Consider the following 24,307-nt stretch of genomic DNA (forward strand, 5'->3'; position numbering starts at 1 on the left):
AAAATAAATATTAATTTTTTTAAATATTCACCTTGTAGGAATCTACAATCATTTATTTCGTGTCTAGAATATTGTTTTGCATTATTGCATGTTAATCAAAAATTACGAATCACATAATCTATAATATTATATACATATAAAATAACATGTGCCTACTGATTTATTAATTCATCATCGTCTAGTCGAAATCGTTAAAGCTATGAATATGAAATTTTATAAGTAGTTTTGTTTTATGTTAGTTCTTGGTCGGATTTTTTTTAAACAACATACTTACATACCTCCTATTTACTCTGAAACACAAATAATAAAATATCTTTTAAAAATATCTATAGTTTACATTTAATGAGAGATAAATGATAAATCTACAAAAAACATCGAGCAAAATCATCGATACATAAATATTTTAGAGTTTTTAGACATTATAATATAAGCAGTAATCACTAATCACTACCTACCTATTTCTCAGTGTTTAGTATTTATATTTAGACAGAATAAATTTATAGTGTCGCCATCTCGTGACAGCGATGTAAGAATTTTACAAAATATAAATCTTCTTACCGCGGTTACCATAGTTGTAATACTATTCACAACAATATACCTGGGTTTATTATATTAGTAAGTAAGTAACCGTGGTTATAGTTTAGTTTTATTATTACATTATCTCAAGACATAGAAAGTCTTTGGTTACTTTAATGTGTTGATATTGGAAATTATATAGAAATAGTTTTCTATAGGACGTGAGATAACCTTACATACTTATTACTTACAATAAAATAAAACAGTAAAACACGCATCACGGAATACCGATTGTATTTTTAATTTTTAGAAACCAAGTTCTAATTTTAAACGTTTCAGAAACCTATTTTATTATTGTCGTACAGGTACTTTCCTAAGATTATCATAAATATTTATTTTTTAGATAACCAACAACTAAAAATATAAATATATATTATTACCCGCTGGTTGATATTTAGAATTCATATGTTCTTATGTTGTTATTTTTTGTTGGTACCAGCTACCAAACAGTACAAAACGTCAGGAAACCATCACTGTATTGTTATGTGTATAACTCATATTATATATATTTGCTATCACAAAACTAATTTTTATTAATAATTATTGTTAAGTCTTAATTTGAATTTAAAGGTAATTTGTAATTTGAAGACGCGCTATTATTCTAACTTCTAACACTGAAGTCAAATTAAATTAATCCGTTATCATTAGTAATTGTGCATCATGGGACGCAAGAAAATTAATATATCCAAAATCACAGATGAACGAAACCGCCATGTATGTATTGTTATTATAATTTCCAATTTCTTAATATTAATTGTCAACTTTTATAGGTGACGTTTAACAAACGCAAATTTGGTGTCATGAAGAAAGCTTACGAGTTAAGTGTATTATGTGATTGTGAAGTAGCAATCATTATTTTTAACAAGTCCAACAAGTTGTACCAGTATGCTAGTACAGACATGGATCAAGTATTACTTAAATATACTGAATATAGTGAACCACACGAATCATTAACAAATACCAATATAATTGCTGTAAAATCAAAATTATTTGTACATTTTTAGTCTAATTAATTTTTATTAACTATATTTTATAATTTTAGCAATTAAACAGGAGAGGAGATGGTCCTAATTCTCAAACTGTTGATTCATGTGTTAATGAAGAGGAGCCTAATACTATAGCTCAACCCAAACAATTTAAAGTAATGTCCACTCCTAGAATTAAACTTAAACACAACGATATTTCTGATGAAGAATTCAGAATACTTATGACACATGAGAGAAGAGTAATGGGTGTAAGTATTCATAACTTGTAATATCTACTTGTACAGTATAATTTACAATATTTTTATAAAGTTAAAAAATATAACTCAATTAACATTTTTATGAATGTTTTAAACTTATTAATGGTGTTTAATTTAATAGAATGAGTATGAAGGAGATTATGATGAAGATATACATGAAATTGAATGTGAATTTATTCCTGACATTTCTGAAAACAAACTTCCAGAAGCTATAAGAAAAATGCGAGATAATAATTCTATTGAAAATACTAAACGAGTTACTTCCAGTGACTCAGATATAAGTATAAATCTTAATATATATGTATATTAAATTCAAATTAACTAACACAATTATTGACAATTCATTTTTAGGTGACGATGAGTTAAAAATTGACAGTGGCGCTGATGATGATTTTGAAGAAATAGATGACAATTTACACACCAAAAATATAGAAAGATATATTTCTCCAGCCACCTCACGAAAACAAATTTTGCCAAGTAACTTAACAAGTATTATTAAGTATAATATTTCTTAAAATAATCATAAAAATTATGTATGAAGCACAACTATAATTTTTGAATTATTGTTTAATTCAACTTATTAGGAACTGTTTATAATTAAGCATTTCAATAAAGAAAAAAAAATTTAAAAATGGTATCAATAGAGATAATAATTATAAGGTTCCTAATGAGCTGTTATTACTGAATTCAAAAAATAAAATTGAGAATAATTCTATAAAAAATATATGACATTAAAAATTTAACAAAATCGGATATTAACTTATAAAATTACAATTTTCTGTCTTTTTATAATTCATTAATGAATACTAATAAAATACTATTAAATAGTATTCAATAATCATGAATACTTAAAATTTCATCACACATTCATCTTACCATTTTCTATACATAATATGCTTTTCACAATATTTTAACCAATGGTGTTGACAATATGTACACTTTCAAAATGTAAATAATGCGTAAAATATGTTTTGTATAATTAATTTAATACTTATTTATAAATAAATAAATATAGGTAATAATTAAATTGAATTTCTTGTATTGGCAAAAATATACAAGATAAACTTTGTTTATATTCAAATTGTATTAGTTTGAATTCAACATTTGCATTTGGTCTCTGATTTTTTTTTTTATATACTATTTCTAATATTAATAGTATGAGTACTTCTCATTTTAATATATGTGTTGCATTGTTCATTTAACAAAAAAAATTTAAGCTGGTAAATATTTGAATGGACTAAATTAAACATAGCTTCAGAGAATAATGTGAACTTTCCGTTATATTATTATTATTATTTTTTTTTTTTTTTTAATATAATTAGTAACGTATTCTACTTGATAATCTGAAGATTTGGTGGGTTTAAAAACAAAAGCCTAAAATATATTTTTAAATATTAAAATAATCCAAAAATTCTCAGCCTATACATAATAATGTTATGATTTTTTTTTATCCAACAAATCATAAAAATTATATTAACTATGTTTTATAGACACCTCTATATATTATGTAAAAGCTTAATTTTATATTTTACTCAAAATAATCTTAAGACTCAATAAGTTTATATTTTTGTTCCATTTAGAAATGGATGGAGATTCATAAAATTCACTAAAAAAAACCATGTTGTCGTAAAACTAATATATTTCTTTCTAAATTTAAATTTAAAAAGTATGCAAATAGTTTTATTAGATAAATATAATAAAAAAAAAATGGATGTAACAATGGAATAAACACTATTAACAATACAAACTATCCTAATACTTATCTAAGTAATGTGTTAATTATATTCTTTACTCTGTTTGACAAGGAGAATTTAGCACAATTTTTTTGCATTGAATTATTTTAGTCAGAACTATTAAAAAGGATTTTGGGAACATCTAGTCTTAAAAAATATTATGAAATTTAAAATAGTTGTTTGAATTAATTGAGCTTTATACAATAACTGACCTATCTTCAAATTTTATTTTTGTGCTGAAGATGATATGTTTAAAATTTATTTAATCTGTATGTATGTCATGCATCTTCTATTTTTCACATCTTAAAATATTGCACTTTGAAAACTTAAAACAATTAGCGTGTGTTTATGTGTTGTGTGCCCTTTTAACTTTCAATGGTTTAAATTTTAGCTGATGATGAACTCAAAGTCGCAAAAAATGATAATGTTAAAATAATTGAAGATGGCAACAATCCGCCTGAAGTGAAAAGCAATGCAAAACCAAAATTAATGTCAAATGTGCCAAAACCACCATTAATACCAAATACTCACTCAAGTATTTATTGTATAATGAATTAATTTTTCTAAAAACAAAATTAATTTGATTTGTTAATTAGGTTTAGATGCAATTCAAAATAAATCTGTTAGAAGTCAACCTAGGAATAATATTATGAGGTACCGTCCTTATAATATTCTACAAACTTCTAAGAAAATTGTAAAAATACCACCACAAAAATCTTTGGAAATTCAAAATAATGCATCACTAAATGGACAAACCTCAAAGCAGGAACGAAGAGTTTATGCAGGTTTTAAACAACGTATACAGGTCAAAAAAGATTTGTTAATGACTCCAGATAATAAAATCAATAGTGCACAAACGTCACTAAATAGTGATACAAATGATTCTTAGAATTACATGTAAATTTTGAATTTTAACATTCCAAATTTTATTACTTTTATTTTATACATTTTTTTTTAAGACTGTACGATAATAACAATTATTGGTATTAATTTATATTTAATTATATATATAATACAAAACCATTTTAAAATGTAGTCGTTTGAATCCTTTGTTCAAATTTCCTATTTAAAAAAAAATATAATCATTTTAATGTTAATGTACAATTGAACATAAAAAAATTTTTGGTTAAATGTTACATTGCTAAATATTTGTTTAGACTAGATATTATTTTATTAAATAGTTTTAAGAATATTATATGTATCACGTTTGAGAAAAACAATTAGTTGTATGTATTATATCTGGAACTGGTTTTTAGCTCTTGTTCCATAATTTTTACCGTTTTATTTATAAAAATGTATGTTAAATTTTAGTATTATTAATTATTATTATTTAAAAATATTTTTACATTATTATTTAGATCTTTGTTTTAATAAATGTAACTTTGAGAAAATTATTATAATACAACAATATTACAATACATATTTATTTCTTTTGCTTTAAATTTTAAGTTTTATGTCATAAGGGTATTGAACTACAGCAAATTTACTGTACATTTTAAATCAAGAAATAACAAAAAAAATTATTCTAATACACAATCAAATTATTAAATATAATAGTTTTTCCATTCCAACACATCTCACTACACTAATTTTGAGATAAAGTTCATGTGATTAAAACAATAGTGGATGCATAATTATGGAGATGACTCTGAATTAGAGAAATTGTTATGATACATAGTTTGTAACACAGATTCATCTGCAACTAGTTCCAAATTCCATATTGGAACAAACTTATTGAGTAAAAATTCTAAATAAAAATTTGACCTATGCAGTTATATTTAGATCATATATTACTTGTAAATCAAAGACTAGAGTGAATAATACAATGAAGATATTTTATACAATTAAATAATCTATCTTAATAACATTTTTTAATTCAATAAATACCAGTTAATATGATATAGTTTAATTATTCTGTTTTTACAATTTAATAGGAACTTTAGGTAAATAAGTACTATTATTTTTAATAAAACTAGATCTCAATAAAGATTATCATTTTTTATAAAAAAAGATTAACTTTATACCTAAACGGTTTTTATATTTTTTAAATCATAAAAATAATAAATAACATTTTTGATGAACAAAACAAAAAAAAATAAAATATTAAACATCATATAGATATTGCACATCATATTATGTTCTCTAGGCACAAAATAAAAACAATAAAAATTATTATAAAATAAATTATAAAACTTATATAATGGTAAAAAAAAGTACAATTACAGCTTGGAAACTAAAATTAGGGTTATAACTTAGAAATGTAATCACCGATTAAGTCTTATAAAGGAGATACTCTTTAAGAGCATTGGGTAATGGTAATTTTGATACAGATGCTGCTTTGATGTTCTTCAGAATAATTTCCCTGCACGCACTCTGCAATGAATTCACTAGAAACACAAAAACAATTTCATGATAATTACTTACACAAAATACAAAAGTATATAACAATTAATATTAAGATTTATCTAACAGTGATTAGAAAAACTTCAAAGCCAATGGAATCATTAGAGTTGTGAGCAATAAAGTGTACAATAAATGTCAAACATTTATTTTAATAAAATTAAATAAAAACCAAACTACTAAGTAAGCAGGAGGGGTCTGAACGCGAGATCCTTGTAATTCAACATCTACAACACTAAGTAACATGCATTTTGATGATATTTGTAAAATAATATTGTGCACATAATAATGATGTTACATGTTGATCATTAAAATACCAACACGTATCGATCGAAATCAACACGATGCAGAGGAAAATATATACGTATATATATAATGTACTATTAGCAGACATCTTACCGTTGTACACTTGTATAACGCGGACTCGTTTAGTGGCACCGTATACATCAATGACCGCTCTGATAGGACCATCATTATACGGTATGGTCCTCGAAAGTGGTACGACAAACTCACCGTTGATGATGAAATGCATGACTGCCATGTTCTGGCCACAGGGCAAGTACAACACACCGACCCGACTGCCTACATCCGTCGGCAGGATATCCATTTTGTCGTCGCGCGACGACTTCAGAATGCTGGTCGGGAACGTGCCCCGGGACGTGAACACATGATTGCCGTCTAGCCGGAAGTATTTGGTCAGATAGTTGGCGTCGTACCAGGCCTGGTGTTTGGTTAGTGCGCATATCCACGACTCGCCCATCGTTTTGTTGGACACCATGTCCGGTATGGCGCATTGAGGCAGCAAATGGCCACTGCGTTGCAACGCATCCGGATCGAGCTGGGTCAGGCCCAGCCGTATGTGTCCGGACCAGCCGTTCTCGCTGCTCTCGATCTCGATGAGGAACACTTCACCCGGCGACAGCGACCGTTCGCTGAACACTATGGCGTTGGCGAAGCTCATCTCCCGGTGGGCCACAGTGTCCTGGTCGTGCAGACTCAAATTGTAACCGTGGAACCGGTGAAACCGCGTCTGCTGATAAGTGCACGGCTGCTTCTCAGACATGGTAACCGCGACTCGAGGACGGAGGCAATATTAACGGGCGTCAGACACGCGAACGCGGCGATGGCGTCCTTCCTTCGAGCAGACACCGACTGCGGCTGCCGCACAACCACTACCAAACGCCCGTCAAAGACGACGACCATCGGCGGCGGCGGCCGTGGTCGGTACACTAACTCCGAGTCATCTTGTAGGGCACGCGATTTAAAGTGCACACTGAAGTCACGACAACGACGACGACGATGTGTGGACTTACAAACTAATTGAAAAGCAGTTAATACGCTTTGGCGTGTCGCGTAACCGTAAAACGTAATCTCCGATCAGCAGATATCAACATCAACAACAACAATAAATAGCCGTGTATCTTATATAGTTATTAGTGTTATTACTGTTATTAGTATGTGATCTGACGAATCTTTAAAGTTTAAATAAATAACTCTTTGTTATCTAATCAATCGTCTTATCAATAAGCCAAGGGCCCGCCCACGGTTTTAGATTATTTCATATTATTGTGTACGCACTACGCAATAGGTGTGCAAATGTGCAATTGACTTAATCGTCAGTGGTCGCAGCCCGTAGGTCGGTCGTAACCGGATGCCACTAGTAACGGATAGGTGACTCATGGTGGTTGGAAAAAAATGTCAATGAAAATATCCTTATTATAAATATTATGAAATAATGCCACAGGCACGTTCAATTTAAATATTTTTTTTTTTAAATAGGTAGTTGTATAATATCAATAATTGTATAAATTATATAATAATGATAAATATTGTGTTTATTGAATATAAAAATATTAATAAATAAATAAAATTAATTTTACCTACTTTAAAAATGTTTAAGAATTAATTGCGTATAAACAGACATAAATAATGCCCATGATGGCACACTAAATGTAATTAAATATTATGTACGCCCGCATTCGATATTTTGTTTTCGTATCATTCTTAGTTTAGTTCAGTTAAAGAAATGTTTAAAGTCAAAAGTTAAACCATTGTTTTTCTTATACTTGCGTGCTTTTCAAAAAAAAATATGTGTGGCCATTTTTAAAGTTTCTGTATTAAAATAGTTAAATTGACATACATGATTATTTTTTAAAACAACTCGATAGTTTTGAAGGCATTTAAATCTGGACCCTACTTAACATTAAATAAGTATTTAAAATAATTTAACTTTTATAGAAAGAATAAAGGATTTATTTTCCACAATTTGTACTTGTAATTCGTAGACCAGTGCAATTAGGAAATAGAAATAGTCTATTCTCTAATTCCTTACAGCTTACAAGTTACAAATTATAACAATTACAATTTACTTTACATGGTACTATGTTAGTTCCAATGATGTATTGATATGGATACGCACGAGAGTATACGCTCTGTACTCGTCAGAAGAATTTTGATTTTCGGCGTACCTATACCCAATTTAAAATATCATTTTATACACTCCTAAAATAACTCAAAATTCAAATAAATCTTATTACATAGTTCATAGAAAAAAATTGTGATGTCTATGTGTAATGAATTATTTATCTTATTTATCAGTATACGCTGTATTTAATGTATTTTAAAATTAATTTATTAAATTTAAAAATCGTTTATTGTTTTGAATTTTGAATATTATGATGACACAATGTTGAAACAAAAATATGTTGTATATGATAACAACGAACGAGTGGACATTGATAGGTACTTAACGTTACCAGTCTTTAATTTTACAGTAATACATTAAAAGTTAATAGGTAGTTAATAGTTATAAACATGGTGTAAGGAATTAAGCTAATTTTTTTTAACGCGAAGACTAACGAAAAAAAAATATTTAAGCAGAGAGACAAAAAATTTTTTAGGTTGAATATACATATTTTAGTATTGCGTTTACCTATAAATATATTTACCAATACACTACTGGTTAGTACCCAATATATGAAATCCTTGAACATATTTGATAAAAAAAATTTCGAATTTAATAATAATTACAATTGACCTACAAGTGACTTAATCGAATCGGATATTATATTTATTTAATATTTGGAATCTGACCAAATGTAAATTATAGATTATTGCTTAAAATACAGAAAGATGTTGATTAATTATAAAATATAAGTAAACGAAGATGTTATTTCCAACAAAAGTCATAAGCTCGCATCATTGGCTACCACAACATTAATTATTTCATATTACATTTATAATACAAATTTTAAAAAATGAGCCGAGTCACACAGCCTACACCATCCATTTATATTAAACTGTTAAAAACATATATATAAAAATTTTTATAATTTGGTGGTTAAACTCAAACTCTTACATTTTTTAATCCATTTGTAATGTATAAAATTAATGCCTGTACAAGCATTTGGCAAGCCGTAAGGCTGTTTAAAGTGCAAAACTTAAAACAACCTTCAAGCCAACCCTGACTATGAAAAACTTCCAAACACAGAAGAAGTGAACTTGAAAAAAATAGGAACGGTTAATACGGTTATAAAATATTACTTCAATTTAATAATCGGGTTAATGATTCATACTGTTAGTCATCCTAAAAATACTCATAGCTCATTACATATATCTTTAATTATTAAATTTATTAACTATACATAAATTGAATTATTGAATTAAAGAAAATTAAAAACTACCTAAGGCCTAAACAATATTCAAATTTCAACAAAATGTTATAAAATAAATTATATTCAATAGTTATAAAAATATTGTTTTTATTTTATTGCCAAATCCTGCAAATTCAACAATTAATTCTAGCTATTAGAAGGATATTCTTTTTCAATAATTGAGCATTATTTTAGCGTTAAAATGCACAATAATTTTTACAACATTTAAATATTTTTTCAACAAATCAATATATTTATAAAACATTAAATTAAATAATACATTAGTATGTCAATAACTATTTTATTCTAACTAATTTACATAAATATAATGGGCCATAGTTGAGTGGTAAAAATGGCATTACCATTTGACCAAATTTCAATCCTTTGCCAAATGAGTACAAAGACTTAAGAGGTTCAAATTGCTTTGTCAAGTCCCTAAGCAATAAAATCAATATTAATAATATACTTTTATTATTTTTACTGAAAAGAAAACATACTTGACAACAATTTGATGATTTGTTTCTTCCCATATTTTTTTCAAAGCCATTTTGACAACACCATCATTTTGTATTGGTGATAAAGAACAGGTTGAATAAACTACTGTACCACCCACAGCAACGTTCAATAAAGCAGATCTAAGAATAAAAAATGTAATATTAATTGAAATATCAACATAAATATAAGTATGTATTACTTTAAAATATCAGCTTGTATTTCAGGAAGTTGTAAACGTTCTTTAGCACGAGTTGGTTTAAACATGTTATTTTCATTATTTTCTAAACTATGACGATCATTTGTGCATGGAACGTCTACTAATATCTGATAGTAAATAAAAATATAATTATTTTATTTATGAAAATGGTTATTAAATTCAAATTTCCACACATTTATTTACAAAAAATATATTATAAAAGTTGATAGTGTATTAAGGATATTATAAAACTTTAAAAAATGACGTCTCTTTAATTTATTTATTAATTTCATGTTTACTTAATTATTTATGATTAACTGCAATTTATAAAACTTAGAGGATAATCAATAATTTAATAATCTAATAATCAAAAGATTATTAAAAGACCAGGCCTACTTTGAACTCAAAATAGTATCATCAGCAGATCTAAGTTGTTCGTAAGTAGTAATGATTTATCCAAAACACATACTTGCTTATTTCTTGTACAAATTATTTGAAAACAATTTAAAACATAGCATTGTAAACTAATAGCCCCTCACTTAGCAATAAATTTAAAATACTTAAATTAAGATTATAATCAATATTTATAAATAACGATATCTAAATTCTTATTCTTTACTTTATTGTATACATCAGGTTCATTAATGTATCGTGCATTCATTTGTGTTAATATCAGACGTGAACCCCAACTTTGATAGTCAGAAATATATTCAGACATAACATTCTGTATTTTTTTAATTCTGGATTCTTGAATATCATTGCATACCAATGATTCTAAAATATAAATAAATAGTAGTAAATTATATTTTCTCATAATTTTTTCAAATTGAACATCAATAATTATGTTGTTGACCTTACAGATAAAAAATAATTAAAATAAGTAGTAACTAACCAGGTAATAATGTTTGTAGTGTTGCTAATGCTTTACCACCCGGAGCTGAACACATATCTAATACTCTGTCGCCAAGTTTTAAATCTAATGCAAACACAGGTAAAATTGAACCTCCGTCCATCAAATAATAATCTAAAGTTAAATCAAAAATATTTAATACAATTCATATACCATTAGTTTTTATTTATTTTCAGTGATTTACATTAATTTATTAAATTATACATGGGAATATACCTAACTATACTATTTTTTCAAATTAATTTATATGATTTTGAACAAATATAACTTTTTTTATAGATCAAAAATTAAAAAAAGTATTATATGAAAAATTGTCATTAAAAATGTAATTTTAATTATAATATTTTACTGTTATTAAATATCAATATACTTCTAATTATATAACAATATTAGTAAATCATTACAAACATTTTATAAAAAAAATTGGTATAGCCTATTGAATAATGAATAGATAATTTTGTACATATCTTACCACTGACTTTATTAGCTCCAGTTTTAGGATGTGGAAATGGAGTAAAATCTCCACGATCAAATGTAAACACTTGTAAGTGAGATGGAATGTTTAGAGGATTTTCTTCGTTAATTAAATTAATTGGAAAATCTGAATTTTCTTCATAATATTGGTAATGTTGAGATTCTGGAATCCAGTCACTCTTACCATGAAGTTCTGTGGCTGGTATAAATTGATATAATCCTCCAATATTAGAATTTGCTTCAGGATCAATTAATCTGCTTTCGTCATGTTCTGCTTCTAATAAACTTTCGTGAAGTGATGCTTTTTCCACATATTCTACACTTTATATATTTTAAATAAATAAAAAAATACTTTTACTATCAATCTAGTTTTTAAATATTTACTTTTCCTTTTTTGTATCACTTTTATTTTCATTGCTCAATAAAAGTTTTTTTAATTTATTATCTAATTCTTGAATATTTTTTTCATCGGTAAACTCCTCGGTTTTCTGTAGATTTGTTTCGACTACTTTTCTAATATTCATTGCTCCCAACCACTGAAAAAATAGAGTCAATATATTAAAAATATAATAACATAGTCCCTATAAATATATTTTAATTTATTAATAAATTAAATATATTAAAACTTTAAAACTATTGGTTGAACACAGTTATTCCAAATAGCTACCTCTAAATTTTGAGAAACTTTTTCAGAATCACCAAAATTATTAACAACAGCTATATATTTGTGTGGTGACAACAGTGCTAATCGTAAGGACTTCCATCTTTTTCCATAAACTGAACCATAAAAATCATCAAAGTGTTCTAATGCTTTATCTTTTGGATGAATTTTTTTCTTGATTGAAGACTGAATAACAGGTTGTAAAATGTAGACAAATTATACAAAATATGAATTATATTCCTTTTTAATACAATTTGATTTATAATACTAACCCAATGTGTTTTTTTTGTTCGTACATGAACTATTAGTACATGCTTATTGTATAACACATGTGATAGAAGAGCAGCCGTATTTGTTCGGAACATTTTAGAATTTTTTACTGTGTGTGTATATATTAACGTATGTATATTTTGAATAATAATAATAAATTTAAATTAAATGTTATTTAAATAAAAACCATACAAGATTAATTTTTAATTTTATCCTTTTAGTGATAGTGTAATCAAATATCAATTATGATATAATTTTATCACCAATTGTTACATTTTGTGTTATCACCAACAATTTCCCATCACAATTGTTGAAGTTGAAGATAAATATAAAATATTTTTTATTGTAGCATACCTATTTTTCAATTTTCAATCTATCTTTTAAATCAAAAGCAAAACATTTAAGCATTAAGTAATTTAAACGTATTCTATGACTGCGATTTTAAATCAAGGTTCATTTTAAAACACAATTCAATTTTTAAACAATGCTTTATCAAGATTTATTGATTCATGAATCATTGCTTATTAGGTACAAAAATAAGTATTTATAATCAATGATATTAAATAGATGTATTATTATTTGCATCATTAGATAGATATGTCACATTATGTACATAGTATCAGAACATACATAGATATGCATTTATCTTGATCACTGATTAGATACATTTGTAATAATTGTTATTGATAAAAGTAGTAGAACTTTTTAATAAATAAATTTAGTAAATCACCAAAATGTTTATAACAAAGACTCCTCTAGGAATTTTTGAACTAAATTTAATTCCAAATCTTTAAATAATTCATAACCTAAATAGTTAAAAATATAATATTCATGTTTAAGTTACTAATTTATTTTAATAGTATTTAAAGTATAACTATTAAATATTGGTAAACAATATACATTTAATTACAATTTTCATGATACATATAAGACGAATTTCATCAACCCATTCTTGATTATTAAAATGGAATAGATCTTAAATAACTTTGTCAATAATAATATTACTTAAAAATTATTCATTTATTAGTGTCAATAATTTCTTATAAAAATATTAATATTTCCTTCTTCGAATTATATCTGGTTTCCAATTAATAGGATGGCTTTCTTCAGTCTAAAACAAATACAAAAATATAATTATTTATAAACTTATAAAATTTAATTAGATAATTATCATAACTTAAAATAGTAAATTATGTAAAGATTAGATATTAATGTCAAAAAAAAAAGCAAATAAACCTTATTTACATAGTACAATCATAAAATAAATATATATTAGAGGTAAATAATAGTCATATTTGAGGTAAATTTTAGAAAATGGGTCCAAGAGACCCAGAGTAGTAGCAATGTAATTATTGTGTTGAGTAGTAATACAGGGTTAAGATATTAAAATGTTAAAAACATTCGTGAAAAATCAAACAAATTTTTTTTTTAAATATGTTGAACTTTTGAATTTAAATTATAATAAATTATAAAATATAGCCGATGTAAAGATTAACGAGGTGAAATTATTAAAAGTTCAAGTTTGAGTAAAATTTGGCTAGGTGAAAATTTAAGTTTGACCCATTACTCTACTACTAATAATAATGCTTTACAACAAGATTATTAAAATAGACTATTTTTTGTTGATCAATTATTCTAGATTATCACTTAAATATTAAACCAAAATTAATTGTAATAAATATTTGAGCATTTTTGTACAACATACAAAAACAAAAATAGCAATAGTATCTAAAGTAAAGTAAAACCAATAGTTTATCATTGTTCCATAAAACTTCTAGTAATATACTTACAGCTGTATCATCTTCTCGATAAAGTTTTATAGTTTTATCTGCTTCAGCTGTAATAAGTCTAGTACCACTGTTATCAAATGCCATAGCAAATACTCCAGCTTCACTATCCATTGATCCAGGTTGTACAGGAGCCTTTAATAAATAGTTCATATTTTGTCATAAATAATTAATCAATACTATTAACATGACCATACATTTCATAACATAACAAATTACATACCTGCATTCTTTGAAAATTATAACCAGTTCTCCAATCCCAAGCATACATTGAACCATTATTTGCTCCAGACATCAATACTCCATCAGAATTCACAGCCATACAGTTAACTATAGCATTATGACCCGTAAGATTTTGTATAAATTTCCCGTCAGGGCATGTCCATTGTTTTATATTATCAGGACTTGCGCTGGCAAACATGTACCTTTAAATCACATAGTAACAAAAAATTAAATAAACCATAATTGTTCTATAAATATTAAATAATATTGAAAACTTACACTTTTGGATGTAAAACAAGTGACCTCACACTTTTTTTGTGATTAGTAAGAGTTGCACGAGTTTTTCCAGCAGCTAAATCCCATAGTCTAATTGTGCAGTCATGAGATCCAGTCAATACCTAAACAGAAAAATTAAATCAAAATTAGAAGAAAAAAAATGATAATACATTATCAAAATAAATCATTTCTTTAGACCATCATACTTGAGGTTCAAATTCATGTGCAACAACACTAGCAACTGTATTTGTATGTCCAGTAAGTGTATGAACATTAGCTTTTGTACGCATGTCCCATACTCGAGCTGTTGAATCTCGTCCAGCAGTTAATAATACGTCAATTGTTGGATGTAATGCAAGACTATATACTGCACTTAAATGTCCATGATAATGTCGAACTACTTTATTATGTTCCAAATCCCAACATTTTACTTGCCTATCTTCACCACAACTGAATAAATAAGGGTGCCTAGGACTTACTTGTAAACCTCGCACAGTACTCACATGTCCAGTTAAGGAAAGTTTTAATTTACCAGTAGCTAAATCCCAAATCTAAAACAATAAAAAAATATAACATTAAATATAAATTAATATTCAATATCATGAAATTATGTTGTAATATTACTTTAATAACTCGATCAGCAGCACCAGTAGCAAACCACTCATTGCCAGGTTCAACAGTAACACATCGCACCCAACCCAAATGTCCAGATATCACTCTGTATAACTTCCATGGAGGATGCCATTTTGGTTTTGGCATAATATGATTAATCAGTCGATTAGCTGCAGCTATGTTTTGTGTACTTGGACTCGATAACACCATACTAGTCTCAGTGTTTTTAATTACTTTCTCAGGATTATCAGCTAAAAATTAAAAAATAATTAGCTAGTGTTTTCTAAACAATAATCATATATTCTTACTTATGGCTAATGGAAGGTGATTATCTTTATAGATATCAATGCTATCTGATTTAGGGTGATTTGGTTGAGATTTCTTCATGTTTATCTTATTGCGTTCCACTTTGTCAAAAACAAGACCATAACAATCTCGAGCCTTAACAAGTTTTTTTATCTTCTCCCTAAACATAACAATAAATATATATAATAAAACATTGATTACAAAACAGTGCTCAATTAACTTACGCTTCTTCATCTATGGGTGGTAACATCCCTTGACATGATAAAAACATGTCATGAGTCCTTTTAAGTGACCTAAAAACTAATGTATGTACAGAGTGCCGTTGTACTTCCTAAAGTATCATAAATAAAATTATTATTAGTAAATATTAATTTGTTATTGAAATTCGTTGACATTTTTAAATAATTTTTACCTCTGAAAAATCCGTTGTGTTTTGGCTTCTAGTTGACATATTGATTGATGTAAGATACAAATAATAAATATACAATTATACAAAGCAATTACAATTAAAATTGTAATCTATAAATCACATTTGTGAAAATTTTCATTTTTGTCTTTCAACTTTTGATTTTTCGGTTTTAGATGTTTAGTTTTAGTAGCCGCCGACGAATTGATGATAAACAATCACCAGCACATTTTTAGTTATTACCAACTGTATATAAAAAGGTAACACTGAATAAATACGAAAAAAATAGATTTTGACGAAAAATAGTGTGTTTTGTGTTTATGTGTATGAACAAATAGGACCCGTATTATCTAGATTCTAGATCCTGATCATTCATATTTCAAAATAACAAGAAAGATCTATTTTTTTTATAGTTAATAGTTAGTAATTGTCACCTTAACCTTGTATTATATGGCTATCCTTGATTTATTGTTCATCATTTGATCAAAATATCTCATTGGTTATCTTATATCAAGTTATGTAAATAAAAATTATCATAATATATTACTACAGTATACAGTAATATTTATCATAACATATCTGACATTAGAAAACCTCAAATCACAATTTTATTCTCCTAACTCCGAAGTCTTTAGGAAACAATATGGGGGTTATAGGTTTCTGAAAAATTAATTTACCAATGGACAATATGTATCTACAACTTTCAAGTCGCAAGTTAAAAACAAGCTTCATGCTTATATCCTATGAAAGTACCTATTAACTTTTAGCTAGCGTTAATAAGAGAAAATCTACAGATAAAACTATTAAACTAATTTTAAAAGATATTTGTGGCATAAATAAATACCTATCTCCTTAACTATAATACAGCGATGTAACTAGGGCTTGGCCTATAGGTCTTTTTACTCCAAGTGATGGTAATAGTTTTAAAAATTGATTTGTATTATTTAATACGAGACACATGTTAAAATAGATAATGTAATCTGGGTTTTAATAACATTTTAGATTATGTAAGAATGAAAATGTCTAGAAGTAGTTGTTATTACTATTTATTGGTTTTTATCTTTTTTCGATTTAATTTGAAAAAATATTAATTAGTTGACACATTAAAAAAATATATTCATTCAATATTCAAAAACTTAAATCTTACTTGAAACTAAGTAAAAAGTTGTTTGTAGAAGAGGGGGGGGGGCTAAATATTTATAAGAGGAAATATTATGTCAAATGGCCAGGATAGACCTCGCTACTGCTCCGATTTATAAATGTTAATATGGTGTAAATTAAATTACCACTTCCCGCTAAGTTATTATTTTCTCAACCTTGATTTAATGCTAAATTAAGTACCTAATAGCTAATATCAAACCTAATCTACAATTAAGTATACATATTTTCTGTACAATTATAAATAGGTACCTATATTAATTACTTGGTTATACGTTTAAGTAAGCGCGAAAAATATAAATAATACAAACCTTAAAATAACTAAAAACACTATATACTTTTGTACTCAATTTTACTAGTAAATAATGGTCAATTTGTTTGTAGTAACTTCAAGTTACTAACTTGTAAATATTGTATTAAATATGAATATATTATGATATTAGACTGTCATATAAGTTAAATTGTATAACATTTTATCGTTTTCATATTGTTAAGTTTAATTTTTTAAAACAATTATTGGAAATTGAAGGAGATTGAAGTTCTTGTGCAGATATAAACAACAATTTCTTAGTTAATTAAAATAAAATTATTGAACAAAATAGATTATTTCAATTCAAAAAATATCCATGTACGATATAGGAAATATTATAAAGCAAACACAAACAAAAATTATTAAATAATAAGTGTTGACTGTTGTTAATAAATAATAAGATTAATGACTAAATATTTACAGATGTAAAAATTGCATGGTGTCAATTTATAACACTAATTGGTTGTCTTAGGTCTGTAGACTGTAGATATTACCGAATAATTTTAGATTAATAAACAATAATCAATAAGAATAATAAAATGAAAATAATATTTAATATTTAATAAACTAAATTGGTAATTACTTATTATTTTACATATTTATTAATAACACAATGTTTAAACAATCAGAATAAAAAATTGTAAGTATCATTTAAAATTAAAAAAAAATACTCTTTAAATGTATTTCATGACTAATAGAAAAATAAAACAACCTACGCATTATTTATATTGACAATTATTACTTAATAGAATTTAAATATCATAAATTATATATTAAGTGATAATTGTTAACACTAAGTTATTATTCACAAGTAGTACGATAAACAGTTCTCTTTTTTGTATTAAAAATCTTCACCTCCTTCATCAAATTGTCCTTCAACTGAATCTAAACCCACTTCTTCATAATCTTTCTCTAAAGCTGCTAAATCTTCTCTAGCTTCTGAAAACTCCCCTTCTTCCATCCCTTCACCAACATACCAATGAACAAAGGCCCTTTTAGCATACATCAAGTCAAACTTATGATCCAAACGAGCCCATGCTTCAGCAATAGCTGTAGTATTGGACAACATACAAACAGCCCGTTGTACTTTAGCTAAATCACCTCCTGGTACTACTGTTGGGGGTTGATAATTGATGCCAACTTTAAACCCAGTAGGACACCAGTCCACAAACTGTATTGAACGTTTAGTTTTTATTGCAGCAATTGCAGCATTTACATCTTTGGGCACAACATCACCCCTGTACAGCATACAACATGCCATATATTTACCATGTCGAGGATCACACTTAACCATCTGATTGGCAGGTTCAAAACAAGCATTAGTGATTTCACCAACAGACAATTGTTCATGATAAGCTTTCTCAGCTGATATGACTGGTGCATATGTAACTAAAGGAAAATGTATTCTTGGATATGGCACTAAGTTAGTTTGGAATTCAGTTAAATCAACATTCAAGGCTCCATCAAATCGTAATGAAGCTGTGATAGATGATACTATCTGTCCAATGAGACGATTTAAATTGGTGTATGAAGGTCGTTCAATATCCAAGTTCCGACGACAAATATCATAAATTGCTTCATTGTCTACCATGAAAGCACAATCGGAATGTTCAAGAGTTGTATGAGTAGTTAAAATTGAATTGTATGGTTCAACTACTGCTGTGGATACCTAAAATATGAGTTTTGTAAACTATTAATAAATAATAATCGATGTACATGATCATTTCTATAATGCTCACTTGTGGTGCAGGATAAATGGCAAATTCAAGTTTACTTTTTTTACCATAATCAACACTTAAACGTTCCATTAGTAATGATGCAAAACCAGAACCAGTCCCTCCTCCAAATGAATGAAATATTAAAAATCCTTGTAGACCAGTACATTGGTCGGCAAGCTTTCGAATACGGTCAAGCACAACATCAACAATTTCCTTGCCAATAGTATAATGACCACGAGCATAATTGTTAGCTGCATCTTCTTTGCCTGTTATCAACTGTTCAGGGTGAAAAAGTTGTTTGTATGTGCCTGTTCGTACTTCATCTACAAATAATAATAGTGACTTAGATTCAAATCAAATGTTTTCACTATTATAAAATAAAATATTTATTACCAACAACAGTGGGTTCTAAATCAACAAATACAGCTCTTGGAACGTGTTTACCATAACCAGTTTCACTAAAAAATGTATTGAAACTGTCATCGCCATTGGCTTTATCAGATGGCATTTGACCATCAGGTTGAATGCCATGTTCTAAGCAATATAGTTCCCAGCAAGCATTACCAATTTGAACTCCTGCTTGGCCAACGTGCACAGAGATACATTCACGCTAAAATCAAGACTAGTTTAAACTTAAAATCATTTAAAATATTTTCATTAATTTATAAACTATTGTTAAAAAATCTAAGTTCAAACAAGGTTAGGTTATTTATGACTTTTTTAGGATTCTAAGACTGGTGTACATTAAAACCAGTGCAATAGCAATGTAAAAGGAGCAGCTAAATTAAGGAGTGACCATGAAGAGCACTGCATGTAGTTTTTCACGTAATTTTTTTTACTGCATTGGTGTGCATTTGGTCCAAGCAAAATAATATAGTCGTTGGTTTTAGAATTTTCAATTAATTTGAAATATTAACTATATACAGCGACTAGAGATTTGGTTTCTAGATTCTAGGACTATAAAGAGTAATTTTGCGGTAATTTAAGAATTAATTAATAACTTTATTTTTCTTTCATAGATTTGGACACTAAAATAACAATATGCAATGTTCATATAGCCCCGAAAATACCGATGTATAATATAGCAATATGATGAATATATAACGTAGGTATTAAAAAAAAAAATTAACATGTCAGAACTGCAAAATTTAAAAACTTCAATCATCAATAAGACCATGATGCCTATAATTTTAAGTTTAAATAAGGAAATCAAACATAGGCTAATTTTTGATAGGGGGAGGAAGTATTCCATTTATGAATACCGCAAGACTTTTAAGTTTACAATTGATATGAAATATACAGGAATTTCATGGGATCATTAAGGGATTTTGGGCATCCTCCGAAATATCATAAAAAATGAGTACCTATTACTCAAACATAACAATTTTATTAGAATATTAATATTACAAAAATTAAAATTCTTGTAAATGAGTTATCTACATAATATTATAATATAAACGATGAAGATTACATATATCAACTTTCGTAAAATCCTGAATTGTTTATTAGGGAATATGTAACGTCACAACCTATAGGTTAAAAGAAGCTAAAGCAGACCTGCTCGATTAATATTAGAATATTTAAATACCGTCTGCAATACGATTGAACGAGATATCTATTAATATAATAATCAAAATTCAAAATCTAATTAATAAATAAAATAATAATTGGAAATTGGAATACCTAACCTAGATAATATTAACATTAAAATATTACATAACCTTCAGTTTTATCAATCAAAAACATTGTTTGTAAAGAAAAATCCACGAAAGGCGATACCGATCACGACAAAGGAAATACCATAAACGAGATAATATTATTAACGAAAATAAAGATTTTTGCCAATTAAAAGTAATTATTTTATTTATAGGTATTCGAAAACGGAAACCGCTTAATTCACTTTTACAAGTTACAAAGTTCGAATACGTAATAATATAACATATTGCTTTCATTAAATTTATAGAAATTGAGAAATTAAAGAAACAGATGATAATCAGGAATGATGAGTCCTAACTCCTGTCATGTAAAATTAAATGATATGTTACGAAATTAAATAATTGAAGTGAAAATAATATAAATAAAACAAAATATTTACTATAAAGTAAAATATACATGGTATTTATTTAGCAGTGAAATCAATTTTCATTAATAATGGTAAAATAAACTTTTTTTTTTTTATTTATTAAAATTAAAATGTTTCAGCATATTGAGCATGCTATTACAAGTTTGTTAACAGTTTATATTTAATGGCAAATTACGAAATACTAATATTATTTGTTAGTGATATAGTGATAAAATAAACTTAAAGGCTAAAGCAAAATTAATATGTAACTGATGTTATTATTTGTTGTGGTTTATAATAGGCAATTATAATATATACTCATGTCTAATATTTTCACCACGAAACGGTATGATATATTTTTCAATATTTTTGTTTGAGTAATTCAACAATCATGTACAATTTTAGCTCAATAAGTCCAAAAGATGGACAATTTGAATAGACAGGTGTCTGGTTTAAGGGGAGAGTTCAAGAGACCATCCAGAGACGGCACTCTGGAATAAAGCACGAGAATTTTTTTTTTACCAAGTCTGAATGGACTTTGAAGTTAAGTACCCACAACCGTTAAATTGAACTGTTTACTGTTTAATCTTTAAACGTAAAACATAATAATAGTCTTAACAATGTTAGTTTTCCTGTAAAAATGGACCACGAGGTGAAAATTGATCATTATTGATCAATGATCAATAACTATTGACGATTAATTGTCGATGTAAATAATATATATAAATACGTATCATTTATAATACGTTATACGACAAAAACAAGCCATATTATGGTAAGTTTAAAAATCAATTAAATATAAATCTTACCATTTTTATTGTTCACTGTAAACGGTGAATGATATGATGTTAGGAAATATAAAATTCGTCTTAGAATGTATATATCTAAATAGTAATATCAATTATGTAGTATGTAGTAGATGTTCGAGGCGAGAATGTGACAACTGACGAGTGACAAAGTAACAACGTTCCGTGACGATTGACGAAATGACAAGTGACAATGACAAACGAAACGTTGAATGAGCGAATAACGAAACATTGAAATCGGTAGGAGTATTGATTTTGATATAATGATAGTGATGGCTGGAGTTTTCGTTTGGGGCAGTCCACCTGTACCTGAAAATAACCAATATTGATAATTGGCATTGTCGTACCCGAATCGAAATATAGCCGATTCAGACGCGAATACGCGATAAGCTGATCACTAACGTCGTTTTGATATTATTAATATTATTTCATTATATAGCTCGACTTACGACCGTACAGAGGGCCCGTAGTTCAGATTTTCATACGTGATCATTGACAGTGCCGGATATTTATTGGTGGTGGAAGTGGTGGTGGTGGTAGTGGGGGGTAAGTGGGTATTCTGTCCAGGCGTTCTTAGGCTTATGAAAAATAAAAAGTCATGATCATAATAATATATATATATATATATATATATATAAATATGTTTAAACTTTTATATATTTCCAAATTTCCATCAAGTGAAAAACATTAACAAACGTTATTTAAAAATGTATAATTTTATCTGTAAACTATTTTTGGCCGGCGTTGACGTATTTTATGTAGTTGCTAAGTCTTTATCAGTTTATTAGTTTTCGAAGAAAACCCAATCCGATGATCAACGATAATAATTATTGTACATTATTTTAATGTTAAATCGAAGTACGATAACTTATTTAACTTATTATTTTGTATTGTTCATTTGTTCCTGTCGAGTGGTCGATTTTATTAATTAAACATTTCTATTTTAATGATTTTATGTAACATTTATTTTACAAAAAAAAAAAAACTAATGAATTCAATTAAAAAGCTTAGTGGAACATTATTTTGACTACTTATTGTATACACTATATACCAATTTTAGATATTAATATTGAGTGTTATAATGTCACCGCATCTCTCAAAATTTACATATAACAGATCATGTGTATGAAAATAAGGTGATTCTTAACATTACCGACTAAGTATTTAAAATGATGATAGAAAATATTACACTAATGCCTATAAATTCTATATAATTATTATTGTATTGTACTTCAATTAAATTAGCTTAAGAATACATAGAAAATTAAAAATATATTTTTAAAAAGGCTTGTTTATCCAACACAAAAAGCATTTCATTATAATATCATAATTCATAACATAAAATTAAACTGTAAACGTAGATCGTACTTATAATATATTATGTTATCTTTTTTCCAAAACTATTGTTTTGTGGGACTTAGTTCATATTCTGTCCTTTAAAAAAACGTCTGCCCAAGAGTATGCAAACTCAAGGGCGCCCATAGAAGCATTCTCAAGGAGGGGACAAAGTTTTAATTATGTTCATGAGATAGGAAGGGGTTTACAATTTAACATTATACAGTATACTATTATATTTTATATAATATCAAACTGGAAAATTATGAAATAATAATTATTTAACCAATTAACCATAAAAGTTATTTATTGAATTTTCATTTAATTAATAACATGAATGTATAAAATATTAATTTACAGATAAAAATTGTAAATTTCTTTTTTTAACACCAAATATATTTATTACTTGTCTTATGTATTCTTTTGTTTTATCATCAATTTTTTCCCTATATACACTTATCATGCATAATCCATCAAGTTTATCTTCATTCATTTTAGATCTTGTGTAAACAATTTTTCAATATTTTCCATGGGGGGACATGTCCCTCCCTTGCCCCCCCCATATAGGCGCCCTTATGCAAACCCATGGCTACATACTCCGTGCGCACGCCCATGTAAGCTAGGCATTTATGCACAAACGGAAATTAAAACCACAATTTCCAACGTGAGAGTGATAAAACGATACTTTATTTAATTTG

At 27.0% G+C, this 24,307-nt stretch overlaps 5 protein-coding genes across 7 annotated transcripts; 1 reads left to right on the forward strand and 4 right to left on the reverse strand.

Moving 5' to 3' along the window:
• Positions 1–837: 837 nt before the first annotated feature.
• On the forward strand, positions 838–4,519 carry LOC112604319 (agamous-like MADS-box protein AGL18). 3 transcript variants are annotated; one of them, XM_025353291.1, is made up of 8 exons: positions 838–881; positions 1,147–1,290; positions 1,347–1,550; positions 1,619–1,810; positions 1,941–2,100; positions 2,171–2,308; positions 3,944–4,087; positions 4,149–4,519. In XM_025353291.1, exons 2-8 carry the CDS (start codon positions 1,237–1,239, stop codon positions 4,439–4,441), a joined length of 1,185 nt encoding a protein of 394 aa, XP_025209076.1. In that variant the 5' UTR covers positions 838–881; positions 1,147–1,236; the 3' UTR covers positions 4,442–4,519. The 3 variants fall into 3 exon arrangements, with proteins under 3 accessions (XP_025209076.1, XP_025209078.1, XP_025209077.1); XM_025353293.1 differs by having other exon boundaries at positions 2,171–2,296; XM_025353292.1 differs by lacking the exon at positions 838–881 and adding an exon at positions 898–1,063.
• A 1,176-nt stretch (positions 4,520–5,695) lies between these two features.
• Positions 5,696–7,415, reverse strand: LOC112604321 (neuralized-like protein 2). The gene is made up of 2 exons (XM_025353294.1): positions 6,352–7,415; positions 5,696–5,939 (listed from the first exon to the last, which is right to left on the reverse strand). Exons 1-2 carry the CDS (start codon positions 7,013–7,015, stop codon positions 5,824–5,826), a joined length of 780 nt encoding a protein of 259 aa, XP_025209079.1. The 5' UTR covers positions 7,016–7,415; the 3' UTR covers positions 5,696–5,823.
• Positions 7,416–9,884: 2,469 nt separating this feature from the next.
• LOC112604228 (5-methylcytosine rRNA methyltransferase NSUN4) lies at positions 9,885–12,775 on the reverse strand. The gene is made up of 9 exons (XM_025353167.1): positions 12,614–12,775; positions 12,348–12,527; positions 12,065–12,216; positions 11,679–12,001; positions 11,189–11,320; positions 10,916–11,070; positions 10,300–10,424; positions 10,103–10,240; positions 9,885–10,040 (listed from the first exon to the last, which is right to left on the reverse strand). Exons 1-9 carry the CDS (start codon positions 12,704–12,706, stop codon positions 9,902–9,904), a joined length of 1,437 nt encoding a protein of 478 aa, XP_025208952.1. The 5' UTR covers positions 12,707–12,775; the 3' UTR covers positions 9,885–9,901.
• An 832-nt stretch (positions 12,776–13,607) lies between these two features.
• LOC112604206 (pleiotropic regulator 1) lies at positions 13,608–16,371 on the reverse strand. Its single transcript, XM_025353137.1, has 9 exons — positions 16,227–16,371; positions 16,039–16,145; positions 15,817–15,974; positions 15,521–15,759; positions 15,103–15,447; positions 14,900–15,018; positions 14,622–14,823; positions 14,402–14,533; positions 13,608–13,722 (listed from the first exon to the last, which is right to left on the reverse strand). The coding sequence occupies exons 1-9, from the start codon at positions 16,263–16,265 to the stop codon at positions 13,663–13,665; spliced, it is 1,401 nt and encodes a 466-aa protein (XP_025208922.1). The 5' UTR covers positions 16,266–16,371; the 3' UTR covers positions 13,608–13,662.
• A 2,025-nt stretch (positions 16,372–18,396) lies between these two features.
• On the reverse strand, positions 18,397–22,522 carry LOC112604129 (tubulin alpha chain, testis-specific-like). Its single transcript, XM_025353025.1, has 4 exons — positions 22,278–22,522; positions 19,800–20,016; positions 19,428–19,729; positions 18,397–19,357 (listed from the first exon to the last, which is right to left on the reverse strand). The coding sequence occupies exons 1-4, from the start codon at positions 22,278–22,280 to the stop codon at positions 18,530–18,532; spliced, it is 1,350 nt and encodes a 449-aa protein (XP_025208810.1). The 5' UTR covers positions 22,281–22,522; the 3' UTR covers positions 18,397–18,529.
• Between the last annotated feature and the right edge of the window lie 1,785 nt (positions 22,523–24,307).

This window comes from Melanaphis sacchari, unplaced genomic scaffold, assembly GCF_002803265.2.
Source record: "Melanaphis sacchari strain LSU unplaced genomic scaffold, SCAv2.0 Contig11_pilon_pilon, whole genome shotgun sequence".
In the NCBI taxonomy this organism is placed as follows: Eukaryota; Metazoa; Arthropoda; class Insecta; order Hemiptera; family Aphididae; genus Melanaphis; species Melanaphis sacchari.